This window comes from Sapajus apella, unplaced genomic scaffold, assembly GCF_009761245.1.
Source record: "Sapajus apella isolate SASKATOON/1434 unplaced genomic scaffold, GSC_monkey_1.0 scaffold19, whole genome shotgun sequence".
Taxonomy (NCBI): Eukaryota; Metazoa; Chordata; class Mammalia; order Primates; family Cebidae; genus Sapajus; species Sapajus apella.
Window position 1 is genome coordinate 24,537,415 of NW_022436959.1, and position 23,473 is coordinate 24,560,887.

The 23,473-nt window shown below is 36.8% G+C and overlaps 1 protein-coding gene and 1 long non-coding RNA gene across 2 annotated transcripts in view; one reads left to right on the plus strand and one right to left on the minus strand.

The window, feature by feature from the left end:
* The window catches only part of LOC116557573, a 55,507-nt gene that overhangs the window by 13,636 nt on the left and 18,398 nt on the right, over positions 1-23,473 (plus strand). The window lies entirely within an intron of this gene.
* Positions 1-23,473, minus strand: part of SCIN (scinderin) — an 83,494-nt gene that overhangs the window by 11,949 nt on the left and 48,072 nt on the right. Inside the window, exons 5-11 of the mRNA XM_032287073.1 lie at positions 18,770-18,862; positions 16,578-16,710; positions 16,076-16,164; positions 15,125-15,340; positions 11,484-11,605; positions 4,936-5,026; positions 711-881 (exon numbers count right to left, since the gene is read on the minus strand). Coding sequence (XP_032142964.1) covers positions 711-881; positions 4,936-5,026; positions 11,484-11,605; positions 15,125-15,340; positions 16,076-16,164; positions 16,578-16,710; positions 18,770-18,862 — 915 coding nt within the window. The remainder of the gene's footprint in view (positions 1-710; positions 882-4,935; positions 5,027-11,483; positions 11,606-15,124; positions 15,341-16,075; positions 16,165-16,577; positions 16,711-18,769; positions 18,863-23,473) is intronic.

The window sequence follows — 23,473 nt, forward strand, 5'->3', positions numbered from 1 at the left end:
ATGGAGGGGAAGGCTGGGAAGAGCTCCGGGCTTGATATGTGGAGTCTGCTAGGCAGTGTAAGAGTGATGGAGGAGACTTGGATTTCAATGGTGACCAGGGCGACTGGGCTTTCAATGGTGATAAGGTATAACAGGATTGTCCTAAGGCCAAAACACTCAGCCATTTAAAAACCTGGGCAGGCTGGCCTTGTCTATACCTGAAGGTCTTCTTATCTTGTGGCACCATTGCATGGGGTTTGATTTCTCTTCCAGAAGCAGTCAGAAACAGCTCATTGGGCCAGTTAAGTTACAGTTCTGGTCCAATGTGGCAGGACATGCCTCCCATATTTGTTGCACTTGTGCAAACGAGGGCCTTTCCTCTACAATTTCTCCATTGTGGTCGGTCACCTGACCATCACCCATGATCCATCCACCTCAGGCCTTTCAGGATGGAGCTTAAGCAGCCTCATGATTTTGACAGCTAATTTGTAATAGTATTCTTAAAATTCATTCGTTTGGGTTCATTGCAACTGAAAAATGTGAGAGGCCTGGTATCTGGAGTTTTACTTTTTACTTAACTCTCCTGTTTTTAGTGTTTTTAAAATTTTGAACAGTGGATTACTTATAGAAATGAAGGGAGTTTACTTGCCAAAAGTCTAGTATTTACTGATGGCTCAGGTCCATTGGGAAGTCCATAACTAGGGCATGTTTTATGGAATGTGTGACATTACCTCTACAATTCTGGTGATAGATGCCAGGTTTCTCCGGACTTGAAAGAGACGTGTAGGGGGAGCAGGTGCCTGACCTCCTTTCTTTGATGTTCCATTCTTGTAAATAATGAGCGGTTTGTCTTTGAACAAACTCAGCAGGTGAACAGGCTCTTTGCCTTGGGAGACTCGGATCTGATGGGGGAGAAGAATAAAAGAAATATAATTAAGAGTGCTATGAAAGAATGTTTTCGTTCTAAAGGTATTCTTATTTTTTATTTTTGAAAATAAAACAAAAAATAAAAAGTCAAGAGCAGGAGGAATAATGATTAACAGAAAATATAGGCTAATGATAGTCAGTTTTCCATTGGGACTTAAGAATCTGCTGTTACCCTAGGCACCGTGTCCCTGAGTAGTTTCTTGTCAGGGAAACATCACCATGCTGCAATACTTTCTGCTTTTGAAAAGTATGAAGATGTAAGTTTGTTCATCTACATCTCCGAAAGAGAAAAGATAACACCAAAGTGCTGGTGTCTGTGACCTTATGTGAAAATTACTCCTCTTTCAAGGGCGCCAGTAACACTTACAGATATTTACAGATGTACTAGGGTCTTGTGTGTTTTGGATTTGATTCAGAAGGTTAAGAGATGTGCATTCAAATGCTTCACAACTTAAGATGACCCCAGATCATACTCATTATTTTTATCTCTGCATTTGTAAAATAAAAGAATTATGCATACACAAAGATTCTATGCAAGCATTAAAACTGGCAAAAATAAACAATATGTTTTCTTACCTATAGAAATGTAATAGTGAATATGTTTAATATAAGCCAAGACTACCTTTTAGTACTTAAAAATACTACTTTTTAGGATAAGGAAATTGCAAAAAAAAAGGGGGGGAGGGAAATTATTTGCTTGATTTTTATTTATTAACCCCAAATGCTGGATTAGAATTTCTCATTTCTCAAACAAACTATTGATGCATTTACATAAAGAGTTCAAATTTCATGTCAGTCTCCAATTGTTTTCATTTGTTCTGCCCTATGCTAAAATTGAGTTGTCTCACTTCCCCTGGTCTGTCTTTTTCTAGAAGCCAGGTGAATGGGAACCCTGATGCATGTACCATTATAGGAAGGCACAGAGGCATTGGAAATAATTGACTTCGCAAATATATTTCAATTAATAGGCATCCAAATAAGTGAGCAGCAAATTATGGACATGTTTTGTCAGTTATAGTCACGCAAATACCTGAAACTGTTGGCTTAGCATTTCACATGACATGGAGAAAACTTAAATTGCCAACACGAGAGAAAGGGAACCACTGATTAAGTCCTATCCCTTACTGTCAAAGGAGAATAAGAAAGAAAAAAAAATGTTCAATATGGTTAATATATTCTACAAAGTAGCGTTTAAAACCGCAATACAGGACTTTAGTTTTTTTAATGCATTATTGTAAGCTACTGCCATCTAGTGATTAAACTAAAAATTACCATTTTGTTGTCAATTTAGGATTCCTGGGAATTCATTAATCTAGTGTATCAAATATAGTACTATGAAATATGTAAGACAGTGCATATCTTCATAGTTTTTTAATAGTTTGGTAAGGCATACCTTAAAGATCAAGTAAATTGCATAGCACTAAGTGCATTTAAAGAATTCAATTATCTTATTAATTTAATTAAAAATTAGTAAGTTAATTTGTTTTTGAAAATTAATATGCACCTTTAAATTTAGATTTAACTTGTTTTATGTATATACTAACTCTTACCAAGATGGAAAGGAAACCAAACGGAAGACCAACTTCAGCCTCCACATCTTAATACTTTATGTTCTAAAGCGTCTGACTTGCTGCTCCATTTAATTATTACATTTAAATAAGCAATTACACACATAAAGATTTGAAAATAAGACAGGAAAGCCCTTTTATACCACATAGAATCTTAGGTCTCTTGACATCAGGAATGAGGAAGTTAAACAGGCACAATCACGTGAAGGGAATGTTTGATGTTGCTGTATCAGAAACATCACTGCACCGGCCAAGTAAACACCCGCTTTCAGTTTGAACTGTAGTCTGTAAGACCTTTTCCTACCACATGGGAGCAGATGCCTTCTCAAAAACTAGCCAAAGAAAACAGGCAGGCAGAAAACAGGCAGCAGTGTGTGCAGCTCCAGCTAGGGAAGAGACAGGGAATGAGAGAGAGAGAGAGAGAAACCTTAAGCTAGCTGTAAGGACAAGGAACAAGCAAGTGCCCTCTCTCAGAATGAACAAGAAAGCAGAGACACATTGGAGCACACTAGAGGAAACTCGGGTCTCCCTGAAGTCTGTATGTCAGTTATGTGGTAAGGAATTAAATAAACAAAGATCAAAACTTTTTCATGGTATCTAATAAGGGTTCCGAAACAAGTAGCAGATACTCCACCACAAATATAAAAGGAGGAGCAGTTGAACTTGAGAAAAGAGAACAGAATGTTGAGCCAGGCTAGAAACAGCAGTCTCTTAAACACAGTGAGGAGATCTAGAGCTAGACACTGATATTGTCTGACATTGTATAACATTTAAAGTTTTATAATAAAGCAGCATAGTATCTCTTCCTGCTCCTTTTTCTTTATTTTAATCTCTCTCTCTGTCTCTAGATATAGATATGATAGATAGATAAGTTAGATACACTAAAAAGTTGACTCATTTATAATTACATGAAATTTTCATTTTGATTTTGGATTCAGTCACTCTCGACAAGTAATTTCAGAAATACCCAAATAAAAAAAAATACATCTCTCCTCTCTCTCACACCATCCTCTCTCTTGCCCTTCCTCTTCTCTCCTCCTTCTTACCCATCTCATTTCTTCCTCCATGATTTCCCTCTCTTCTCTTCCCTCTCCTTCCCTGTCTTTTCTCCCTACCTTTTCTCCCTACCTCCCCCACTTCTGTTCATTCTTTCTCTCTCTCCACCACTTCCTTCCTCACTTTTGGGTGTGGGAATTTGTTTCAGTAAAGATTCTGGTACCTAAAGGGAAGATAAGGACTCATGCTACTTCATCAAGGTTTATTTATGTTTATTTGTGCAAAACATAACTTACGCCTGTTTAAGATTTGAGAGTATAAGAAAATGCTTCTATTTTCTACCTATTAATTAGAATTGTTAATCTGTGCTTGTTCTGTACTGTTGTATTTATTTCCCATTGCTGATCTAACAAATTACCATGATTTTGTGGCTTAAAACAACACAAATTTATCATCTTACGGTTCTGGAGGTCAGAAGTCTGAAATGAGTTATGGAGCTAATTTAATCACTGGGCTAAAATCTGGAATGACAATTTAGTTATGGGGCTAAAACCAAGCTATTACAGGGCTATAGTCCCTTCTAGAGGCTCTAGGAACTAATCCATTCTTTGCTTTTTCTGCCTTCTAGAGTTTGCCCATATTCCTTTGCTGGGGCATCTCTTCCATCTTCTTTTTTTAAATTTTATTTTTTAACTGACTAATAATAATTGTAGATATTTATGAGATACATACATTGTATAGTGATCAGATTAGGGTAACTAGCATACTATCATCTCAAACATTTATCATTTCTTTGTGTTGGGAACATTCAATATCCTCCTTCTAGGAGTTTGCAACTATATAATATATAATTGTTCCCTCAATCCTGAAAGCTGATAATCACTGGTTGAGTCTTCCCCATGCTGACTGTTCCCCAAACAGAATCTGGCTTTCTGTTTTACTTATAAGGACCATGGTGATTACACTAGGCCCACCAGTAATCCCAGATTATCTCCCTAGTTTAAGATCTGCTGATGAGCAACCGTAACTCCATCTCCGACCTTAACGCTCCTTTGCTTTGTAACATAACACACTTGCAGTTTCTAAGGATTAGGACACGAACACCTTGGAGGCATTAATCTGCCTACCTCATCTGTTAAACAACAGCTGGAAACAATAATAAAGGTAAAACAGTTTTAATGTCAAGCAACTATCACTGACAGGGTATGATTCTAATGGGAAGATTCTTTTGGGATCTTAAATCTGTTCATAGTTTTTTGTTTTTGTGTTTGTTTGCTACCTCCTTTCCAAAATCTGAGAGAACTAGTTTGGAGTGAGAGTAGGAATATTTGAATTTCAAACTGAAAACACAGTTCCTATCAAGAAAAAGTCAAATTTCTATCCCAACTTGGGAGGGAGCTATAGCTATCCATTAAGCTAGGAAGACTGTAACTTGTGTGAGTTTTGGGGTTAAAAATATCCCAACCTGCACAGCCTGTCCTCCGAGGGACCGATCCAACTGAACAGTCAGGAACGCAGATGTCGTCAGCTCATCTCGTGTGGCATTTGCTCCTTGCCTAGAGAAATGAAAGTGAAATAAATTACCTTGCCTTTAAGTTTTTTTTTTTTTTTTTTTTTTTTTTTTTTTTTTTTTTTTTTTTTTTTGAGATGGAGTTTCGCTCTTGTTACCCAGGCTGGAGTGCAATGGCGCGATCTCGGCTCACCGCAACCTCCGCCTCCTGGGTTCAAGCAATTCTCCTGCCTCAGCCTCCTGAGTAGCTGGGACTACAGGCACACGCCACCATGCCCAGCTAATTTTTTGTAGTTTTAGTAGAGACGGGGTTTCACCATGTTGACCAGGATGGTCTCGATCTCTTGACCTCGTGATCCACCCGCCTCGGCCTCCCAAAGGCCTTTAAGTTTTAAGATCATCTTAAAGATCAAGAAGAAACAGTTATAGCATGATATGAGCTGCTAAGCTATTGTTTTTGTCAAGGTTCTTAACACTGAATTGTCCTATGTGTTGTCTAGAATTGTACATTGCAGGGCTCTTTTTATCTATTTTATTGCACGCATTTTTACCTCCTTTTTAAAGAAATTGAGCTTTTGCTCCTTATATAACTTAGCCAAGTAATCAGGTTCATCCAATTTCAAGTTGGAGCTGCTTATTTTTAAGAAAACATCTCTACAGTGAAAAATAATCCATCTGAGATGAGAATATGAGCCAAACATAATAGGTTAGATGTTAGGGGCAGTTTGTCTTTCTATGAATATTTGGTGAGAATGTACCAAATGTCTGGAGCCCAGAAAAATCAAGAAAATAATAATGAGAAGTAGACAATGGAGAGGCCCCATTTTGTCATTTTAGCAATTCCATAAGGAACTATTTATTAGTATTATTATTTGAGACAGGATCTCACTCCATCACCCAGGCTAGAGTGCAGTGGTGTGAAGTAGGCTCACTGCAACCTCCGCCTCAGCCTCTCGAGCAGCTGGGATTACAGGTGCTAATTTTTGTATTTTTAGAAGAGACAGGGTTTCACTATGTTGGTCAGGCTGATCTGAATCTCCTGACCTCAGGTGATCCACCCACCTAGACCTCCCAAAGTGCTGGGATTATAGGCATGAGGCACCGTGCCCCACCCACCTTAAGGAATTATTAATAAGGCTGTACAAGAAGCTAAGCTTCCAGCACTCAGGTAAGGATCAGTCAGTCAATATGTCCAGTTCATCTGTAAGCCTCTCTCTCTAGGGTAGCTTGTGGCTGTTAACTCTGTCTCACTTTAACCTGTAACATGTGGGAGATCTGCTGTTTGATGAGCTTGTGGAGAAGATAATAAAAGAAAACAAAACAAAACCCCAAACGTAGTAAAAGCATTTATTGAGCATTGTTTACTTTTAGCCAGCTTTCCCATTTCCGACTAGTGATTAGCAGCAGGAATAATAAACTTGGATTTAGACTTTGAAAGTTAACTATTGGATTGGTGCAAAAGTAATTGCAACTTTTGCTATGAAAAGTAACAGCAAAAGCTGCAATTATTTTTGCACCAACGTGATATATCTTTTCTTCTAAAATTTTGACAGTAAACTGTTCCTTACTCAGAACAGATTAAAATAATCTGCTATCTTGGGAAACACACACACACACACACACACACCCAAAACACTGGGGACAGGGTACGTATCTTATCACAGAATTTTCCATTGGACCAGCATAGGCAAATGGTTGATTTAAAATGTTCTACAGAGGGGTGCAAAAAAAAAAAATGCACACAAATGTTGATAAGAAAATAAAAAGTACTTTCCCTAATAAAGAAACTACTAAAAATGTGGTGTTTTAATGTCAATAGCCTACATTTTGCATGAGCCTATAGCACTAACCAACACCTCTGCATGCACTGGAGACCTAGGTGGGGAGTTACATGGAGCTGCATGATGACTAGCCACCGCAAGGTCTGTCACATCTGTCTTTGTCACATCTGTGGTTTCCTGAGTTCTTGCTTCCAGCTACTGTTAAAAATGGTGGTTTTCCATTTTGCCTTTATTCTGGAGGGAAGAAATGCAACCACCAAACAGACAATGTTACCCAACTTTTGTCTTCATTTTGCTCCTTGTATTTTTTTGGAGTATTTCAACTAGCAAACCTGAAAAACATAACTAAGCTTCTGCCTTCTGACACTCTTAATAAATACTTATCTACTCATCTTAAACCTCTCTTCCTGATCCTAGGTATCATACTTCCATTCACACAGATTCAAGAATTCCACTACAATCAAGAAGCAACATAGTCATTCTTTGTTTCTAATTTTGAAATCTTATGCTGAACAAAACAATATACTCTGACATATTTTTTTCTTTATAAACCTGTGGTGGTTGTTGCTCATTAAATATGAGTGCTGCATAAAAATTGGATTTACTACTTTAAGAGATTGATCATTGTCATCTGTTCAATTTTAATTACCTGATGTTTTAGAGAAAAGATCATTGCTGACATTTTTGTCCTTTCATTTCAGAATACAAGTGGTTTCATAACTGAGAAAGACCAATTTGTGTGTATTCAGAAGTGGACTTAATTCTAGTTTCTCACCTTTAACTCTACCTCTTGGAGTTAACCTATTTATATCCTTTATTGAAATTATCACGTAAACTGGAAAGTTGTTTAATTTGAAAGCCAGTCTTCAATGGAACTGCTTATTTTTTGAAAGCCTCTTCACTACCTTTGTGGAAGCTTTTGAAGTTCCACAAACCATACTACACTAACAAACTTACATACTTAACATCCATGATTTCAAATGGCAAAGACTCACAAAAGGACTGAAGTATCTAATTTACATTCTTGATATCACCCAAATATATATGTTCTCACCATAGAAATGTTGAACATTTTGAATTGAAATGAAGAAAACTAAATGACCATCTCCTTCATTCCCTTCCAAAGACAGTAACTATTAACAATGTGGTGCCTTCTCATTGTCTTCTTTTTCCTTTTGCATTTCGTTACAGTGTGGGCCAAACCTGTCTTCCTCCTAAGATTTTTAATCTCAGGAAATAACACACTACCCATTTATCCTCAGACCAGAAACCCAGGGGTTATTCTCAACTTTGTCTTCTTCTCCATTCCCCATAAACAGTCTTTCTGGTGCCAATAACTTGCCACCTTGCAAAACAGTCTCATTCTTTCCTTCCCTATTGTCACTACTCAATTCAGGCCACATCATTCAGCTGAATTATTGCAACACATTCCCAATGGTCTTCCTGCTGCTAGCCTTCCTCCACCAATCCATTCTGTAGATGCCAATCAGAATAATTTATCTAAAATGAAAACCAGGTTAGGCATGGTTGCTCATGCTTGTAATCCCAGCAGTTTGGGGAGGGTGAGACTGGTGAATCACTTGGGGTCAGGAGTTCAAGACCAGACTGGCCAACATGGTGAAACACCATTTCTACTAAAAACACGAAAAATTAGCCAGGCGTGGTGGTGTGTGCCTCTAATTTCAGCTACATGGGAGGCTGAGGCAGGAGAGTTGCTTGAACCTGGGAGGCAGAGGTTGCAGTGAACGGAGATGGTGCCACTGCACTCCTGCCTGGGTGGCAGAGCAAGACTCTGTCTGAAATGAAATGAAATGAAATGAAAACCAATCATATAACACCCCATACAAAGTCTTTGAGGGGCACTCAATATCTTGAAAATAAAGTTCGTCCTCCTCAGGATGGTTTATGAGGCCATTTACGATTTGGCTCCTTCTAATTTCCCTGGTTTTATCTTTTGCCCCCCTAAATGTGTTCCAGCCATACTTTATGACAAGTAGATTAGAGCACACTTTTTTCCTGTATTGCTTGAAACATCTTCCCTATTTGTCTGCCTATCTAGGTCCCACTTCAATGTCACTTTTTCTAGAAGCCTGTCTTACATCGTTCCCTCTTGCTTATAACAGAATGCCTGAGACAGGGTAATTTATAAGGAAAAAGAACTTATTTTTATAGTTATGGAGACTAAGAAGTCCAAAGTCAAGAGATCACATCTAGTGAGGGTTTTCTTGCTGGCAAAGACTCTACAGAGTCCTGAGGCAGTGCAGGCATCACACGGTGAGTGGGTTGAGTGTGCCAGGTCAGGTTTCTTTCTCTTCTTATAAAGCCACTGGTCCCATTCTCATGATAACCCATTAATCCATTAATAGACTTATCCATTCATGAGGGCTATCACCTCTTAAAGGCCCCATCTCCCAATACTTCCACACTGAAGATTAAGTTTCAACATGAGTTTTAGAGGGTACAAATATTCATACTATAGCAGAGCCTTTTACTAATAGCCTAGGAGGATGGCAGAGGGTCTGTTTCTAATGATCCAAAGATCACTCAGCTTGATCTTACATAAAATCCTTTATATTGCACTAAAAATACCTATTAATTATCTGCTTCTCATTACATATAAGCTTCTGAAGGCACAGATTGTATTTTTCTTTCCACCACTGTATCTCCAGAAATTAGCAGAATATTTGGCACATAAAATGCTCAATAAACACTTTCAAACGATTTAAGAAATAGCTACTATTTAAAACTTAAGTTTAGTATTTAAAATTTGTAACCTGATTTATTCTATTTTAATATGGCCACATAGGCATTTATATGGGTTACAAATTGTTAATTTTTCAAAGCACTCTTTTTGCATTACTTGTTTAGTCTTTTTTTCATTTGATCTAAGTGCCACAATCAATTATGATTTTCAGATAATTAACAGGAAGATAATGAAATAAAATGTAAAAGAAAAGCTAACTGGGACTAATTAATTTACCCCATAAATGCCATGATTTTGTTGCACAAACACTTTTCTGAATTAAAATTTTAGAAAAGGGAATGGCAAAATAAAGACATAACTACCTGGTATAGATACACTTGGGCCTTAAATAGACCAATAGATTAAGATTTAAAATTTTGGTTTACCAGTTGTGACTTTGAGTTAAATTACTTAAACTGTTTAATCTCCCCTGTGCCACTTTTTTTTGGAAGGAAAAAAAAAAAAAAAAAACAAGGAAAAGAAAACATCTGGCACGTTGCCAGCGAAAACATGCTGCTCACGAAAAGGTTGCTATTAAGATGACACGTTAACTGCAGAGTTAAATAGCTAAATGCATTTTTCTAGGACAACATGTGGAGTGACTATAGGGTTAGAGATGAGCCTGAGTGCAGTGGTTCACATTGATGTGGTGATATAGATTAGAATTTCAGGAGTCCCCCCAGCTGAGATTTTGATTTATTTAGTGTGGGTGAGGGCATTTGGAATTATGAGAAATTGTCCAGGTTATTCCAGTATATAGTCAGTGTTCTAAACCACTGCCTGGGGGAGTGCTGTCAGTCACGAAAGTGCATATGAATTACTTGATGTCCTTGCTAAAATGCAGGTTCTGCCTTAGTGGGTCAAATGTGGGGCACAAGAGTCTACATTTCTTAGAGGCTCCCAGGAGATACTGATGCCTTGGTTCCCAGACCACTCTTTTGGTGTCATCCTATCTCCTGAAATTGGCCGGACTCAAGGAACTGGGCAGGGTACATGACCAGACTATAGGGATGGGTGTGAGTCTGTCTTTGTGTGTGAGATTCATCAAAAAGAAATGTCACCATGTAAGCAGAGTACTGAATGCATGTATATTCTATACACCTATCAAAGGTTGTGATCACCATATAAGCAAAGGTAGAATCCTGCCCTGCCTTTGTACTTTACACCCACATTTCTCTACTTGGAGATCTTTTTTGAGAATTATTTTCTTTTTTCCAGCCTTCTTAGCAATATTCCATTTTTACCTGATGTCACTTAATAACAAGTTAGAGAATTTCACATTATATAATTTGATGCAGAATCCCTGTCCCTTGACATATCCCAGTATGGTGTATGTACATAAATTACTTGGTTAGACATTTGGTCATTTCCTCTTTGAACAGGGCATTGGTATTTACTCTAAATTATTTAAGTAAATTTAGACTTCAATTAACTCAAATTATCATGGAAAACCATGTAAGATGAAAACATAATTGCATATTTATTTTTTCCATTATTTTTGTGAATTTAATGGAAACAAAGAATAAGAATTGCATCAAATTGAGGTCTCAATGGAATCACAAATTGTATCTCCTAGAAGTTTTGCCATATTGCAACTTCACAGTTCCAATTAGGATGGACCTCGTGAATTTTAACAATAAGAAGACATGGTACCTGACACTTGCTGTTGCAGTGTTAGCCTGCATATGAGATGAGATATTCAATTATATATCCGTTAGGAGAACATTACTGGTTTAGGATATCAAAACTTTTTTCCTAGTCTAGATAGCATCATTTTTATGTAACTTCTGCTGCCTGTGGATGGCAGTTGCAAAACATAGTCAAAATCATGTTAAAAAAAAAAAAAACTATATGCCTGCTATACAAATCTCACTGGGGTGATTATAGGATAATTCTACCCCATAAGGCATGGAATTTAATACCTTGGAGCAAAATCTGGCTCTTGTGGAACCTGAAATCTTTGCCAGATATAAACTTACCACGTGTAGATAATCTGTCCTCTGGGATAGGTGTAGAGTATGATGTAGCAGTCACCACCATAGAATTCACCATATGAGTTTTGGTCAACTTGGATCCTACCATTGTTTTCTACACGCCAAATCTGGAAGGAATGGAATATATACACCAAATTAAAATTTTCTTGATCTAATAATACTTCCCATAAGCGTTAAATAATTTTTGGTTCAAATCTATTATTAAACAACTTTTAAATTTTTTTATAACTAGTTTACAAATCAAGCACAGGAAAGAAATTTTTTGTTAATTTGCCAATTTACTGACATTTTAAGTGCTTCCTCTACTGTATTAAGCTCAGTTCTGAGCCCGGTGATTAATTAATTAATTAACCTATTGCTTAATCTACTAGTGGAAATAACATGACACGCCAGTGAAATAAACTGCAAGATTCATCTCAGAAATATATCTCAACTTTATAGTAATTTTTTCCTTTGGTTATGAAATAACATATATATTTTCTTCCCTGTGCTTTAAGATAGGAGACTATTACTTTCCCAGGCAAGACTTGGTAGACTGTGACTAAATACTAAAGATGCTACAACAGACTGAATGCTTGAGTCCCTCCATAATTTATGTTGAAATCCTAACCCCCAGTGTGATTATATTAGGAGGTGGGACCTTTTGGAGGTAATTAGGTCAGGAGGCTGGAGTCTTCATGACTGAAATTAGTTCCCTTATAATCAGAAGGCTCTCTAGCTCCTTTTCCTCTATGTGAGGATGCAGCAAAAAGACAGCAGCCTGTGATCCTGGAAGTGGACCGTCCACCAAACACAGCCCATCAAAACCTTGTGCTTCGACTTCCCAGACTCCAGAACGGTGAGAAGTAAATATTTTTGCTTAAACCCCCAATCTATGGTATTTTTGTTGTAGTAGCATGAACAGACTAAGACCATGCAAATAACATTACTTCTGTTTTCAAAACGTGCCATCAGGTGTTAGATTGATATGTGATGAGGGGACAAAAGCAGGCAAAACCACTTTCATTCTACCTCCTCATCTTCAACACAGATTAAAGACCCACCAAATTGGAGAGATGAGAGTTGTAGATGAAACAGGTGAATAACAAATGAGGGAGAGGCTGCCAGGCACTGTGTGTGTACATGCAAACACACACACACACACACACACACACACACACACACACACGCCTAAGTTTGGGGGAGGGAAGGGCACACTCTTTGCTTTCTGAAGATGAGCAAGTAAACAGAAACAGTGAAGTGCTTCTAGAGAGAGGCCACCCCACATTATCCCAGTGAGCAGAAGCCTTAGATCCTAGAGAGCACAAGTTCCAAGACTGAGAGCCCCAGATTTCAGCCAGTCCAGACTTCAGCAGCCCTAGGATGGCGCAGGAGAAGGCTGCAGCTAGGACACAGCTCGTGCTGGGGACCAAGTTTGCCAGGAGGGCTGAGCACCAGCAGGAATGTCTGAGCAGGAAACAGATGCAGACCCAGAAGTCCCTACGCCGCTGACAACAGCCAGGAGGGACATTTATGACCTTCTCCCTTGGCACTCCCCACTCACCAACACCCATGCCCCTTAGATTCATGCTTCATGTCTCTGAAAGGAGGAAAAATTATTTCACAAATTTCTTGACCATATACTTTGGTCCAAGCATTGTGGTAAGTCCTGGGAATATAGAGATAAAATATTTAGTTCCTGTCTTCAAGGAATTGATGAGAGGTCTAGGAGAAATCTGGAATTAAATGAACAATTCTGTGGTATGTATATGAGAAATTCTGTGGAAAAATATCACTAAAGGTTGAGCACAGAGAAAGGCCACTTCAGTGCTGAGGGAAGGCTTCTCAAAAAAGGTATGGCTTGTGATTTAACTGAGTTGCCCTGGAGCAGTAGGAATGTTAGGCAGATGACAGGGGAAGTCAGTCCTCAAGGCACTGGAAGGGTGAAGCCAAGAGGAGGGAAAGGGTCAAGGGTGAAGCTGAAGATGCATGTTCTCAGGAAGGCTGTGGAAAGCCATTATATTAAAATATATATATATATATGTATATGTATATACACACACCACACACACACACACTTAATATATATATACTTTATATATATATGTGTGTGTATATATATATATATATATATATATGTATATGTTAAAATATGCATATACTTGAGACAGGGTCTTGCTCTGTTGCTCAGCCTGGAGTGCAGTGGGGCGATCTTGGCTCACTGTAATATCCACCTCTTAAACTCAAGTGATTCTCATGCCTCAGCCTTCCAAGTAGCTGGGACTATGGGTGAGCACCACTATGCCTGGCTAATTTTTCTGTTTTTAGTACAGGTGGGGTTTCACCATGTTGGCCAGGCTGTTCTCGAACTCCTGGTCTCAAGTGATCTCCCCTGCTTTCCCCAGACCCCCAGCCTCAGCCTCCCAAAGTGCTGGGTTTACAGGCATGGGCCAGGGTACCTGGTTGCCATTAAGATATTTTAAAAGGGAAAGTGACATCATTCAGTTCTCATTATCTTAGATGATTAAAGGGTGTGCTTAGAGTGAACAGATTTGAGTTCAGGAGAGTGATTAAGAGATTTTTGGTAGTTTCTGTCTAAAGTGGAATAGACAACAAACTCAGTTTCAATACTCCAAAAATTGTGTTTTTAGCACATAAGACATGCTCAATCTGCTCTCATGAATGCCCCCAGGATGCCAGGGAAGGAAAAACTGATGGCGGTTGGTACATTTGGAGCAACACACTGTTACTGAACAATCCCAGATGTGGATTTTTCCAGATAAAAAACTGTTCGGGACAGGAAACAAGACAGTTGGGTTTCACACCAGGTCTCTAAGACAATAATTAGGTGATCTTGTACAAACCATCTGACTTCTTGGGATCTCAGCATACACATTTGTAAAAAAGGGATGAAGATCAGACAATGCCTCTTTCAACCTTTTTTGTTTTTTTGTAGAGATGGGATCTGACTCTGTTTCCTAAGCTGGAATGCAGTGGTGCAATCCTAGCTCACTGCAGCCTCCTTCTCCTGGGCTCAAGGAATCCTCCCGTCTCAGCCTCCCAAATAAATGGGACTTAACAGGTACTCACCATTGTGCCTGTACTTTTTATTTGTTTAGTAGAGATGGAAGTCTTGCCATCTGGCCCAGGCTGCTCTTGAACTCCATGGTCACAAGCAGCTCTCCCAGTTTTAAATTTTGTGACTTAGTAAACGGTCTTGGACCATCTTTATTACCAAGTAAAATTCACATTTTAAAATGTTTATAGTTTCCTGAGGTTACATTTTTTTTTTTTTTTTTTTGAGACGGAGTTTCGCTCTTGTTACCCAGGCTGGAGTGCAATGGCGCGATCGGCTCACTGCAACCTCCGCCTCCTGGGTTCAAGCAGTTCTTCTGCCTCAGCCTCCTGAGTAGCTGGGACTACATGTGTGTGCCACCATGCCCAGCTAATTTTTTTGTGTTTTTAGTAGAGATAGGATTTTACCACGTTGACCGGGATGGTCTCGATCTTTTGACCTCGTGATCCACCCGCCTCGGCCTCCCAAAGTGCTGTGATTATAGGCGTGAGCCACTGCGCCCAGCCCTGAAGTTATATTTCTACATATACTGGCATTAATGCGCTTGACGGAAACAAAAACAGGTAAATACCTCCACTTTGCCAGAACCATCATCCACCATATTGTGCTGGGCTGCCATCTGCGGAGAATTGTGTAATTTTGAGGCATCAAATGGAATTTGTTTTATACAAGCCACTTTCTCTGTGACATATACTTTCCCGAAGCCATCACTCTGATCTTTATCTCTCCAGTCCTTAAAGAACTGTTTAAAGATTGGTGTTTCACCCCCTTCTGGAAGAACTTGAATCTGCAATTTAATAATAATAATAGACAGGAAAATAAGAAATTGAGGGAAAATATGAATCTGGCAGTGGAGACAAAACTAAGGAAATTAAACAATTATCCTCTCTTAGCTATCAAGCTCATATAAACCAAAATTGCTTTTTCTCACAGCTAAAGTAATTGCCACTGAATTTGAATATTTGAGAGAAGAATCAAGTTCTTTAATATATTAGCTCTGCAGTAAAATAAGTTTTTCTTTTAACATTAGGTTCACAAGAGATCTGTGACCTGGAAGAAAGTAGTCTCATTGTGTTACTTGTGCAGGGACATAAAAACGGGGAGAGTAGATGAAGCTGAGAGATTCGGAAAGGAAAGGAGTAATTAGCCAGGGTCTAAATTGATTTTGATGAAGACAAATATCATCTGCATGTCAGGCCAAGTCTGCACAACTTGCTCTAAGGAATAATAACTCATAAGTGCTTTTAGCTAAGTCTACTGTGGTTTACTATATTGAATTAAAAGCTGTGGAGGAAGTCAATGGGCAGCCCTATGGAAAGTCTGATGCGCAGTTTCTAAAAAAAGTCTAACCTCTACACAGATAAAGTGGGACATGTGACACCAGATTGCAGCAGACAGGCAGGTGGAGAATCACTTCACATGCAGACATTACTTTGACTCAAACTCTTTCATGAGGTTCATGGAGATGTCATGAGCTCCCATGTTTTCTATATTTTTCTAGCCAGTTCATTTTCACACATACTTGGGTATTGCTGGAATAATTCATTTGCTGTAGAAATTCTTCAGCTGTCTTCATTGCAGCCTTCCTCTCCTTGGGATTAGCATCTTTACCTAAAATACAAGGTAAATTAAAGAGAAAGAACTTCAGAGAAGGAAGACATTCTATGAGAAATGCTTGTGTACCGTAATAAATGAAGTTATAATTTAATTTAAATACAATAGTGAAAGAATAGCAGAATTTTCCTGGTATCTTAAACATATTTAACAATAGGGGAAGAAATGTTATTTGTAAAACAATTTTTTTTATATTGCCCAAATGCTTTCTTTTTTTTTTTTAACTTCATAATCCCTAGTACACAATGTTGGTAGGAGGAAAATGGCTGCATTTTATGTGAAAAATTTACAGATCAAGTCTTAATTAAAAGGTAGGTCTTTTTAAAAAATCAAAAAAATACATTTTATTTACCCTTATAGAGGAAATATCTATAAATGTGAAATATAGCATTGTCAATGGAATTTTTTACCTTTCCATACGAAAATTTGTTTTGCCGCCCCATTGTCCAAAATAAAGCATTCTTCTGAAAGCAGCATTGCCATTGAGAAGGGGTTTTCTTTTGCCACCACAGTCACTTTCATGGAACCACTTGCATCTGAAACCTAATATAAAAACCATGAGTTCCATGTTTTCATTTGGGGATGATAAGGATGTTCTATAATTAGATTATGGTGATGATTGTACAACTCAGTAAATATAATAAAATAAAAAGCATTGAATTTTACACTTTCAATGTATGAATTTTGTGGTATATAAATTATATCTCAATAAGGCTTTTTTAAAGAAAATAGAAATAATCGGAACTATAAATAAAAAGTTAAGTGTTGACACTGTACCTAAAAAAGCAGAAAAGAGTAGTGATAATAATAATGGCTGAGGTCTATTCAGATGCCCTTAGGTAATAAGCACCATGTAATTAACTTTACATGATTATTTCTTGTGCATTTTAAAGCAATCTTTTCAAGTAGGTAATAATCTTACAATCATTATATACACACAAGAAGATGAAGTTTAAACATTCATTCAGACAACATTTACTGTCTACTATATGCCAGGCACTTTGCTAAGGAAGGTATTGGTACAGTTTATGCATAAAGATTTTTTTCAACATAGGTCCTGAAATTTCAGTACCCTTTGTATAAATTATCAAAGTAAATTTCTTCTGTCACATTTGGAAATGACTACAGAATATTAAAACAAAATTTTAAGTGGTCTTACAAAATTGAAAATGATATTAATGTGCAGGTTAGAATTTACTGGTTTCAAAGGCCAGCTTGGAGATTATAGTTTAGTTACCTATTATACAGATTCCAGAGCCCTCCCTTGATCAGTGGTGGAGTTTTGCAGGACCAGGGTGGAGTCTAAATTCTGTAGTTTTAGAAAGTGCCCCAGGTGATTCTGCTTCCAAGCCTTGTTAAGAAACCCAAATTATTTTCAAATGAACTTTACACTTTATATCCATGTAATGCAGCGTAGTTCCACTAGAGGAAGCTAGGCTTCAGGATGAATATTTTCCCATACTGATTTAGTTCATAATGCTGTCCAAGAGGGAGGACAGTTTTGGTCAATGATGTGAAATAAAAGATATCTGTTGGGCTATTGAAAATGAGTTTTAGAAATATGATTTTTAAAAGCAGTCACAAAATATTTAGATAACACTTTCTGTATGGCTCATATTAAAATTATCAATATTTAGCAGAAATGGTAACCATATTTCCTTTCACATCTAGGAAGAAAAAAATCCACTTCTTTATTATGAAAAGGAAGTTACACTGCACAAGTTATTAATTTGGTCTTCATGTAAAATCACAGAGTTTCCAAGCCAAAAATCCCTTAAAGAGCAGCAAATATAGTTTCTTCCTGTTATAGATGAGAAAATGACTAAATTCTGCATGGATATTTACAATCTGCTCCAAATCACATGCTTAGAAAGTTGCAAGGGGAGGGAACACTTGAATACCATTGTAACAGTCTCCTTAAGTGGAGTTTCTTGCAGCTTTTGTTACCATCAACAGAAAAAACAAACAGAAAATAAACAACTATATAGTTGGAAGGAAACTACTTTCTTTTGTGTGTGTGTAGATAAGAATACTGAGACCCAGAATGGGTATGTCCTGTGCAAAGTCATGCTGCTAATCGTGTGCCATAGAGCTGATACGGAAGTAGGTAAGTCAATGCCCAGAACAGAACTGTTTTTACCCTGTTTTCCTCCAGCTGTTTCATTTGGTAGCTCAGTCCTCCTATAACAAAGATTCCTTCATTATGGCTAAAGACAATGTTTTAAATAGCGTGAAGACTTTATATTCTTATCAAGAATTTATAAGAAAAAGCTTACAAAATATTTTTACTCCATAAAGGAAACACTGTATTGAGTACTATATATCAAACAAAACATTGTTGCAAACTAGTACAACAACAATATAGAATTTTATGTAAGTCACAGCAATAAGTTCACATATTTGTTTTTTTAATAAAAATAACAAAGTATTAAAACAATTTAAAACATTTACAAGAGCAAAGAACTGATTCTATCTACATGTTTCTCTTGGAGGACAATGAGGAGAGTTCTTAATTGCAGCAAAGGGAATATCTTCCAATACAGGCCTCCCTAGCTACATCCAGTCCTGTAGAAACAATAAAATTTGGTTACAGTGAACTCACCATGTATAGTTTAGCCATTTTCCTGTTACTTATGTCTGCTACAGTGTCATCATCATCGTCTCCATCTGGAAGCTCTGGTTTTTTTCCTAAGACCTGGAAAAAGTAAACAGTGGATGCACAGATAAAGACCGCCCATTAAAGGATGCAGAGTTAGAAAAATAGTAAACCATCTTATATTTATAAAGACATGGATTATAAAATATTTGCAATTAAAATGACCAGGCTCAAACACTTCTTATTAATTCATAGAAGGTAGTCCTTTTCACATGGGTCAAATCAATCAATTGCATTAAGTAAACGAGCACTGAGTTTGCTGGTGATATGAATTTCCAAGAAAGAAAAATCCTAAATTTGAAAGACTTGGCGTCCATATTACTGAAAACTAGAAGGAATTAATTAAAATTTGAGCTCTATCTTCAGCTCTGCAGCAGAATGTCTTCTATGACCTGTGCTTCTAGAAATAATCTCTTTTATTAGTTTATTATAATAAATATTTGGATGAAAATTACTATTTGGGGGTAAAATGCTATTATAATTATTGACATATAGAATAAAGTGCAAGCTGTTGATCACCCAATCATGTTTTGTTTTCTGCTGTATCCTTGGCACTTGGAACAGTACTTAGGAGATAGTATATGCTTAGTAAGTATTTGTCAAATTAACGAATAAATGTATTTATCTAGTCTGTGCATATGTGATGCAACCCAGAAGTCCAGGTAAAGTATTTGGTAGAACATACATTTGAATCTGCTTTGAATTTATTTATTAATATAAAAAATATGTCTATGAGTACCTTAATTAATTAATTAACACAAACACCATAGAATGTTAAGGAAAGGAATCAAATAGAAACTTATTCTAAATAATTTAATTTTATGATATAGATATAAATTCAAGTTTAGAAAATGCAAAGGTGTTCATTTAGATACAACAAGTATTTAACACACCGTGAGTTCCTTGCATAATGTGTTTTATATTCACTATTCTTTACAATATATTGCATAAAAATATGTAGTGCAAAATACCAGAAAACAATAAAAATGTGCATAGGTCTAATGCTTATGTCCCCTGAGAACATGCCCATCTTTGTATTTATACTGTGATTAATAAAATGTTTTAATTATTGTACATGCTAAATTGTTGTAATATAGTTTTTCCTTTTTGCTAAAAGGATCAATCAAAAAAACTAAAATGCTTGTGATGAAAAGCTTTTTTTTAAGAAAAAACATTTTTGCTAGAAGTATGTATAGCATGTAAGAGCCATCAAAGATCTTCTCACAAATACTTTTCTAATGCTACTCCAACAAAGGCAGTAGTTTAGAATAAACAGTTTGTGTTAAGAGCATATCTAATACTAGGAAACCTCCTAGTGGGTGGAACCATTCCAGGATTTGAGGCACAGTCTAATTTTTAATTTTCAGACCGCAGTTCAGACCTCCCTTTTAGCCAGGCATCTTAATTAGCTTCTCAAAAGACTGCAGCATAGTTGGGAATTGAACCCAGGGGATTTTGCAAAAACAGGCTTAATTCCAGGGGTAGAGAGATGCTGTATATTGTCAGGTATCCTCTCTAAGGATCACTTTAAAATGAGTTCAACTAAGAATTTATCAAATATTTGAAATCACCAGGGTATATAAATGAGTATCTAACTACATTGTCCAGCACTTAAGGACACATCTGGCGTAGAAAGAGCAACATAATTAAATATGTTCACTTTATCAGCATACATTTTGATCTTTGATATAAACTGTAAATACAGCTTGGAGGATCATGCCTGAATGTAAAGCATTTTCATTTTTAGTTGCTCACATGATTGGCATTTAGCTCATGTAATCCTTTGTATGTGAAATAACATATATTTTGAGAATTCAACAGGGTAAAAGCACAGAGAAGCCTTGTTTGAGGATGTTACATAAAAATTTTGTCTATTGTTCTAGCCAATATTTATCTTTCAAGTTTGGAATGCCTCTTTCTTTCCATCATTTTCTGTAAGTTTCTATGTAAAAGTATTGCCATCATCTAAATACTCCAGACCAAACTTAATTTCTACAAAACTAACCACTCTTAATTCTCCATTTGTGTTAATGTATCTCTATTGACTCCTCCTTATATGGACTTAAAATCGTGCGGTCAGTTTTAAATACTTCCTTTCCTCCACTTTGAGTCTCCTACCCACTTAGTCATTATTATTATTTTTAATGATAATGGTTAGTCACTGATTCCTGTCTATTCCTTTATTCAGACCCTAGTGAAGGCCCTCATCCTTCTTGTTATGGGTAATAGCTCCTGCCAATTCCACTTCCTTCAGTGTCACCTCATCTTTTCATCCTAAAAGTTATCCTGGACACTGGCTGCAAGGCCCCTCATTTCACATTACTTCTGTGTTGTAGGAATATGACTGTAGATCAAGGAAATCTTGTCATTTGCAACAACATGCATGACCCTATTATATATTACCCTAAGTGAAATAAAGCCAGACACAGAAAGATAAACAATGCACAATCTCATTAATATTTGGAATACAAAATAGTCTAATTCACAGAAATAGAGTGGTAGAATGGTGATTGTCAGGAGCTGAAAAATAGAGGAAGTGGGGTAATGTTGGTGAAAGAACTCAAACTTTTAGGTATAAGATAAATAAGTTTTGGAGACAATGTACAGTATGACGGTTATAGTTATTAATAATGTATTTTATATTTGAAATTTACTGAGAGAGAAGATACTAAAATACTTTCATCATAAAATGTGAGGTGACAGATGTTAATTATCTTGATTGTGGTAATTATTTCACAACTTCAACATCTATCAAAAGAACACAATATCACAAAATTTGTCAATCATACCTTTATAAAGCTGGAAAACATTTTAAAATTTCATTTTAAATTACTAAAAAATAAAAAAGATTTATATTTAACATCTGCTACAGTGGTTCTTAAACTTCAGTGTACTCAAGGAACACCTGTGTAACTTTGTAAAATACAAATTCTCAACTACCAACCATTAACAGGCTGGCAGTTGAGAATACTGGCAATATTAACAGAGACAATAAACAGGTCTATGGTGAGGGCCAGGAACCTGCAATCTAGATTATTCTGAATTGGGTGATCCCACTAACCCAAAACTTCTGTCTGAATCCCAAGTCCCCTTCAGATGCTGAATGTCATCTACCCTGCCTATTTCTCAGCATTCCCTACTTTGTACCCTCCTCTAATCAAGCTGACATCCTCAGTGTTCCCTGTGGAAACTATGCCCAGTCTTCCCCCTGGGCTTTACCTGAGGCTGCATGTAATTTCTGCCTATGTGGACTGCGTGTGGCAGAAGCAAAACTGAATTATTCTTCTTTAGTTGATTCAGTTACTTATGATTAATACAGTAATAGTGCTTGTTGATTGTCTACCATGTCATGGTAGTCTACCATGACATGGTAGACATATAAGGTTGAAGTGATATGTTTGTTTAGTAACATAAAATGGAAATGTTTTGCAACGTAAGGCACTACTCCCAAACATTAAAGAGGTTGGAAATTTGTGCAACAGAATTTTGTTCTCTGCTTAAATAGACATTCTTTTCTGCTACTCACTCTTTACCTTCAATGAGCTGTTTCAATTCAAAATAAGTCAGAATAAATTTATATTAAATAATTACAACAAATAATTCTAGCTTAAGATTAATAGTCTCCTAGCTTCAGAATTTCTAGGTTCTCAAGACCTGTCTCAAGATCACCCTTGTTTGTTTATTTCTGTAGTATGATCCAAGGTGAACTTTTCTTTTAAAACTTTAGAAAGGCCTATGTGGAAATTAGTTCATTTAGAGAGAAGGACCAGACAGCTAAGAAATAATTGCTATACTTTTTTACTCTCTTAATCCTTAGTTTTTCACAGCATGTACATCTGTTTTTATTTATTTATTCATTTTACCTTTTAGCCAACTCTACCCACTTTGGATAAACAATTCCAACGTTTACACTGGCTTGTTCTCAAGATGTGGTTTCTATTCTTTATACAAAAATGTCAAAATGTTTGGCCACTTTAGAATATTTATAATGCATCATAAGAAAACAATAATGATCCATGACCTTGAAGGACAATACATAACTTGAAGCTACATATCACTGGATGAAAATGTGCCAAGTTGGTGCCAAGTCCTAAAGACGTTTAGCATTGAGGGTCTTATGTTCTCCCAGCAAACTCTGAGAGATAGGCAGGACCTGTATCATGAGTACTTTAACCTGATAGATGAAAAAAATGAGACTAAAGGAAGTTAGGAGTTTTGCCTTAGATCCGTGTGTCATAAATATTAAAGCAAATATGTAAACCTCATGCCTTCTAACCTCTACTTCAAAGCTCTTTGTATAGAAATGAGGCACCTCATTTTTCTCACCTTAATCATTGTAGGGTAGATGGCTCTGCTTTTATTTTCATAAAAAACAGAATCATCTCACAGGTTCCAATAATGAACTTTTTAATTACTCAGTAAATTCTGTATCTTACTTCCTTTCCTTAACTGAAAAGCAATCAGTAGACTGCAACATGTGGAGTATAGAAATAAATTGTAAGAGTGAAGCAAATCCTGGTTGTTATGGTATATTTACATAAAATGCCTTAGGTAAGACAAATATTTGATAATAGGGAAGATCCACAGAGATATAAAATGACTGGTGATTCTGAGGAAAGCTGTGGTCTTATTTAGCCAGCTCCACCCTAG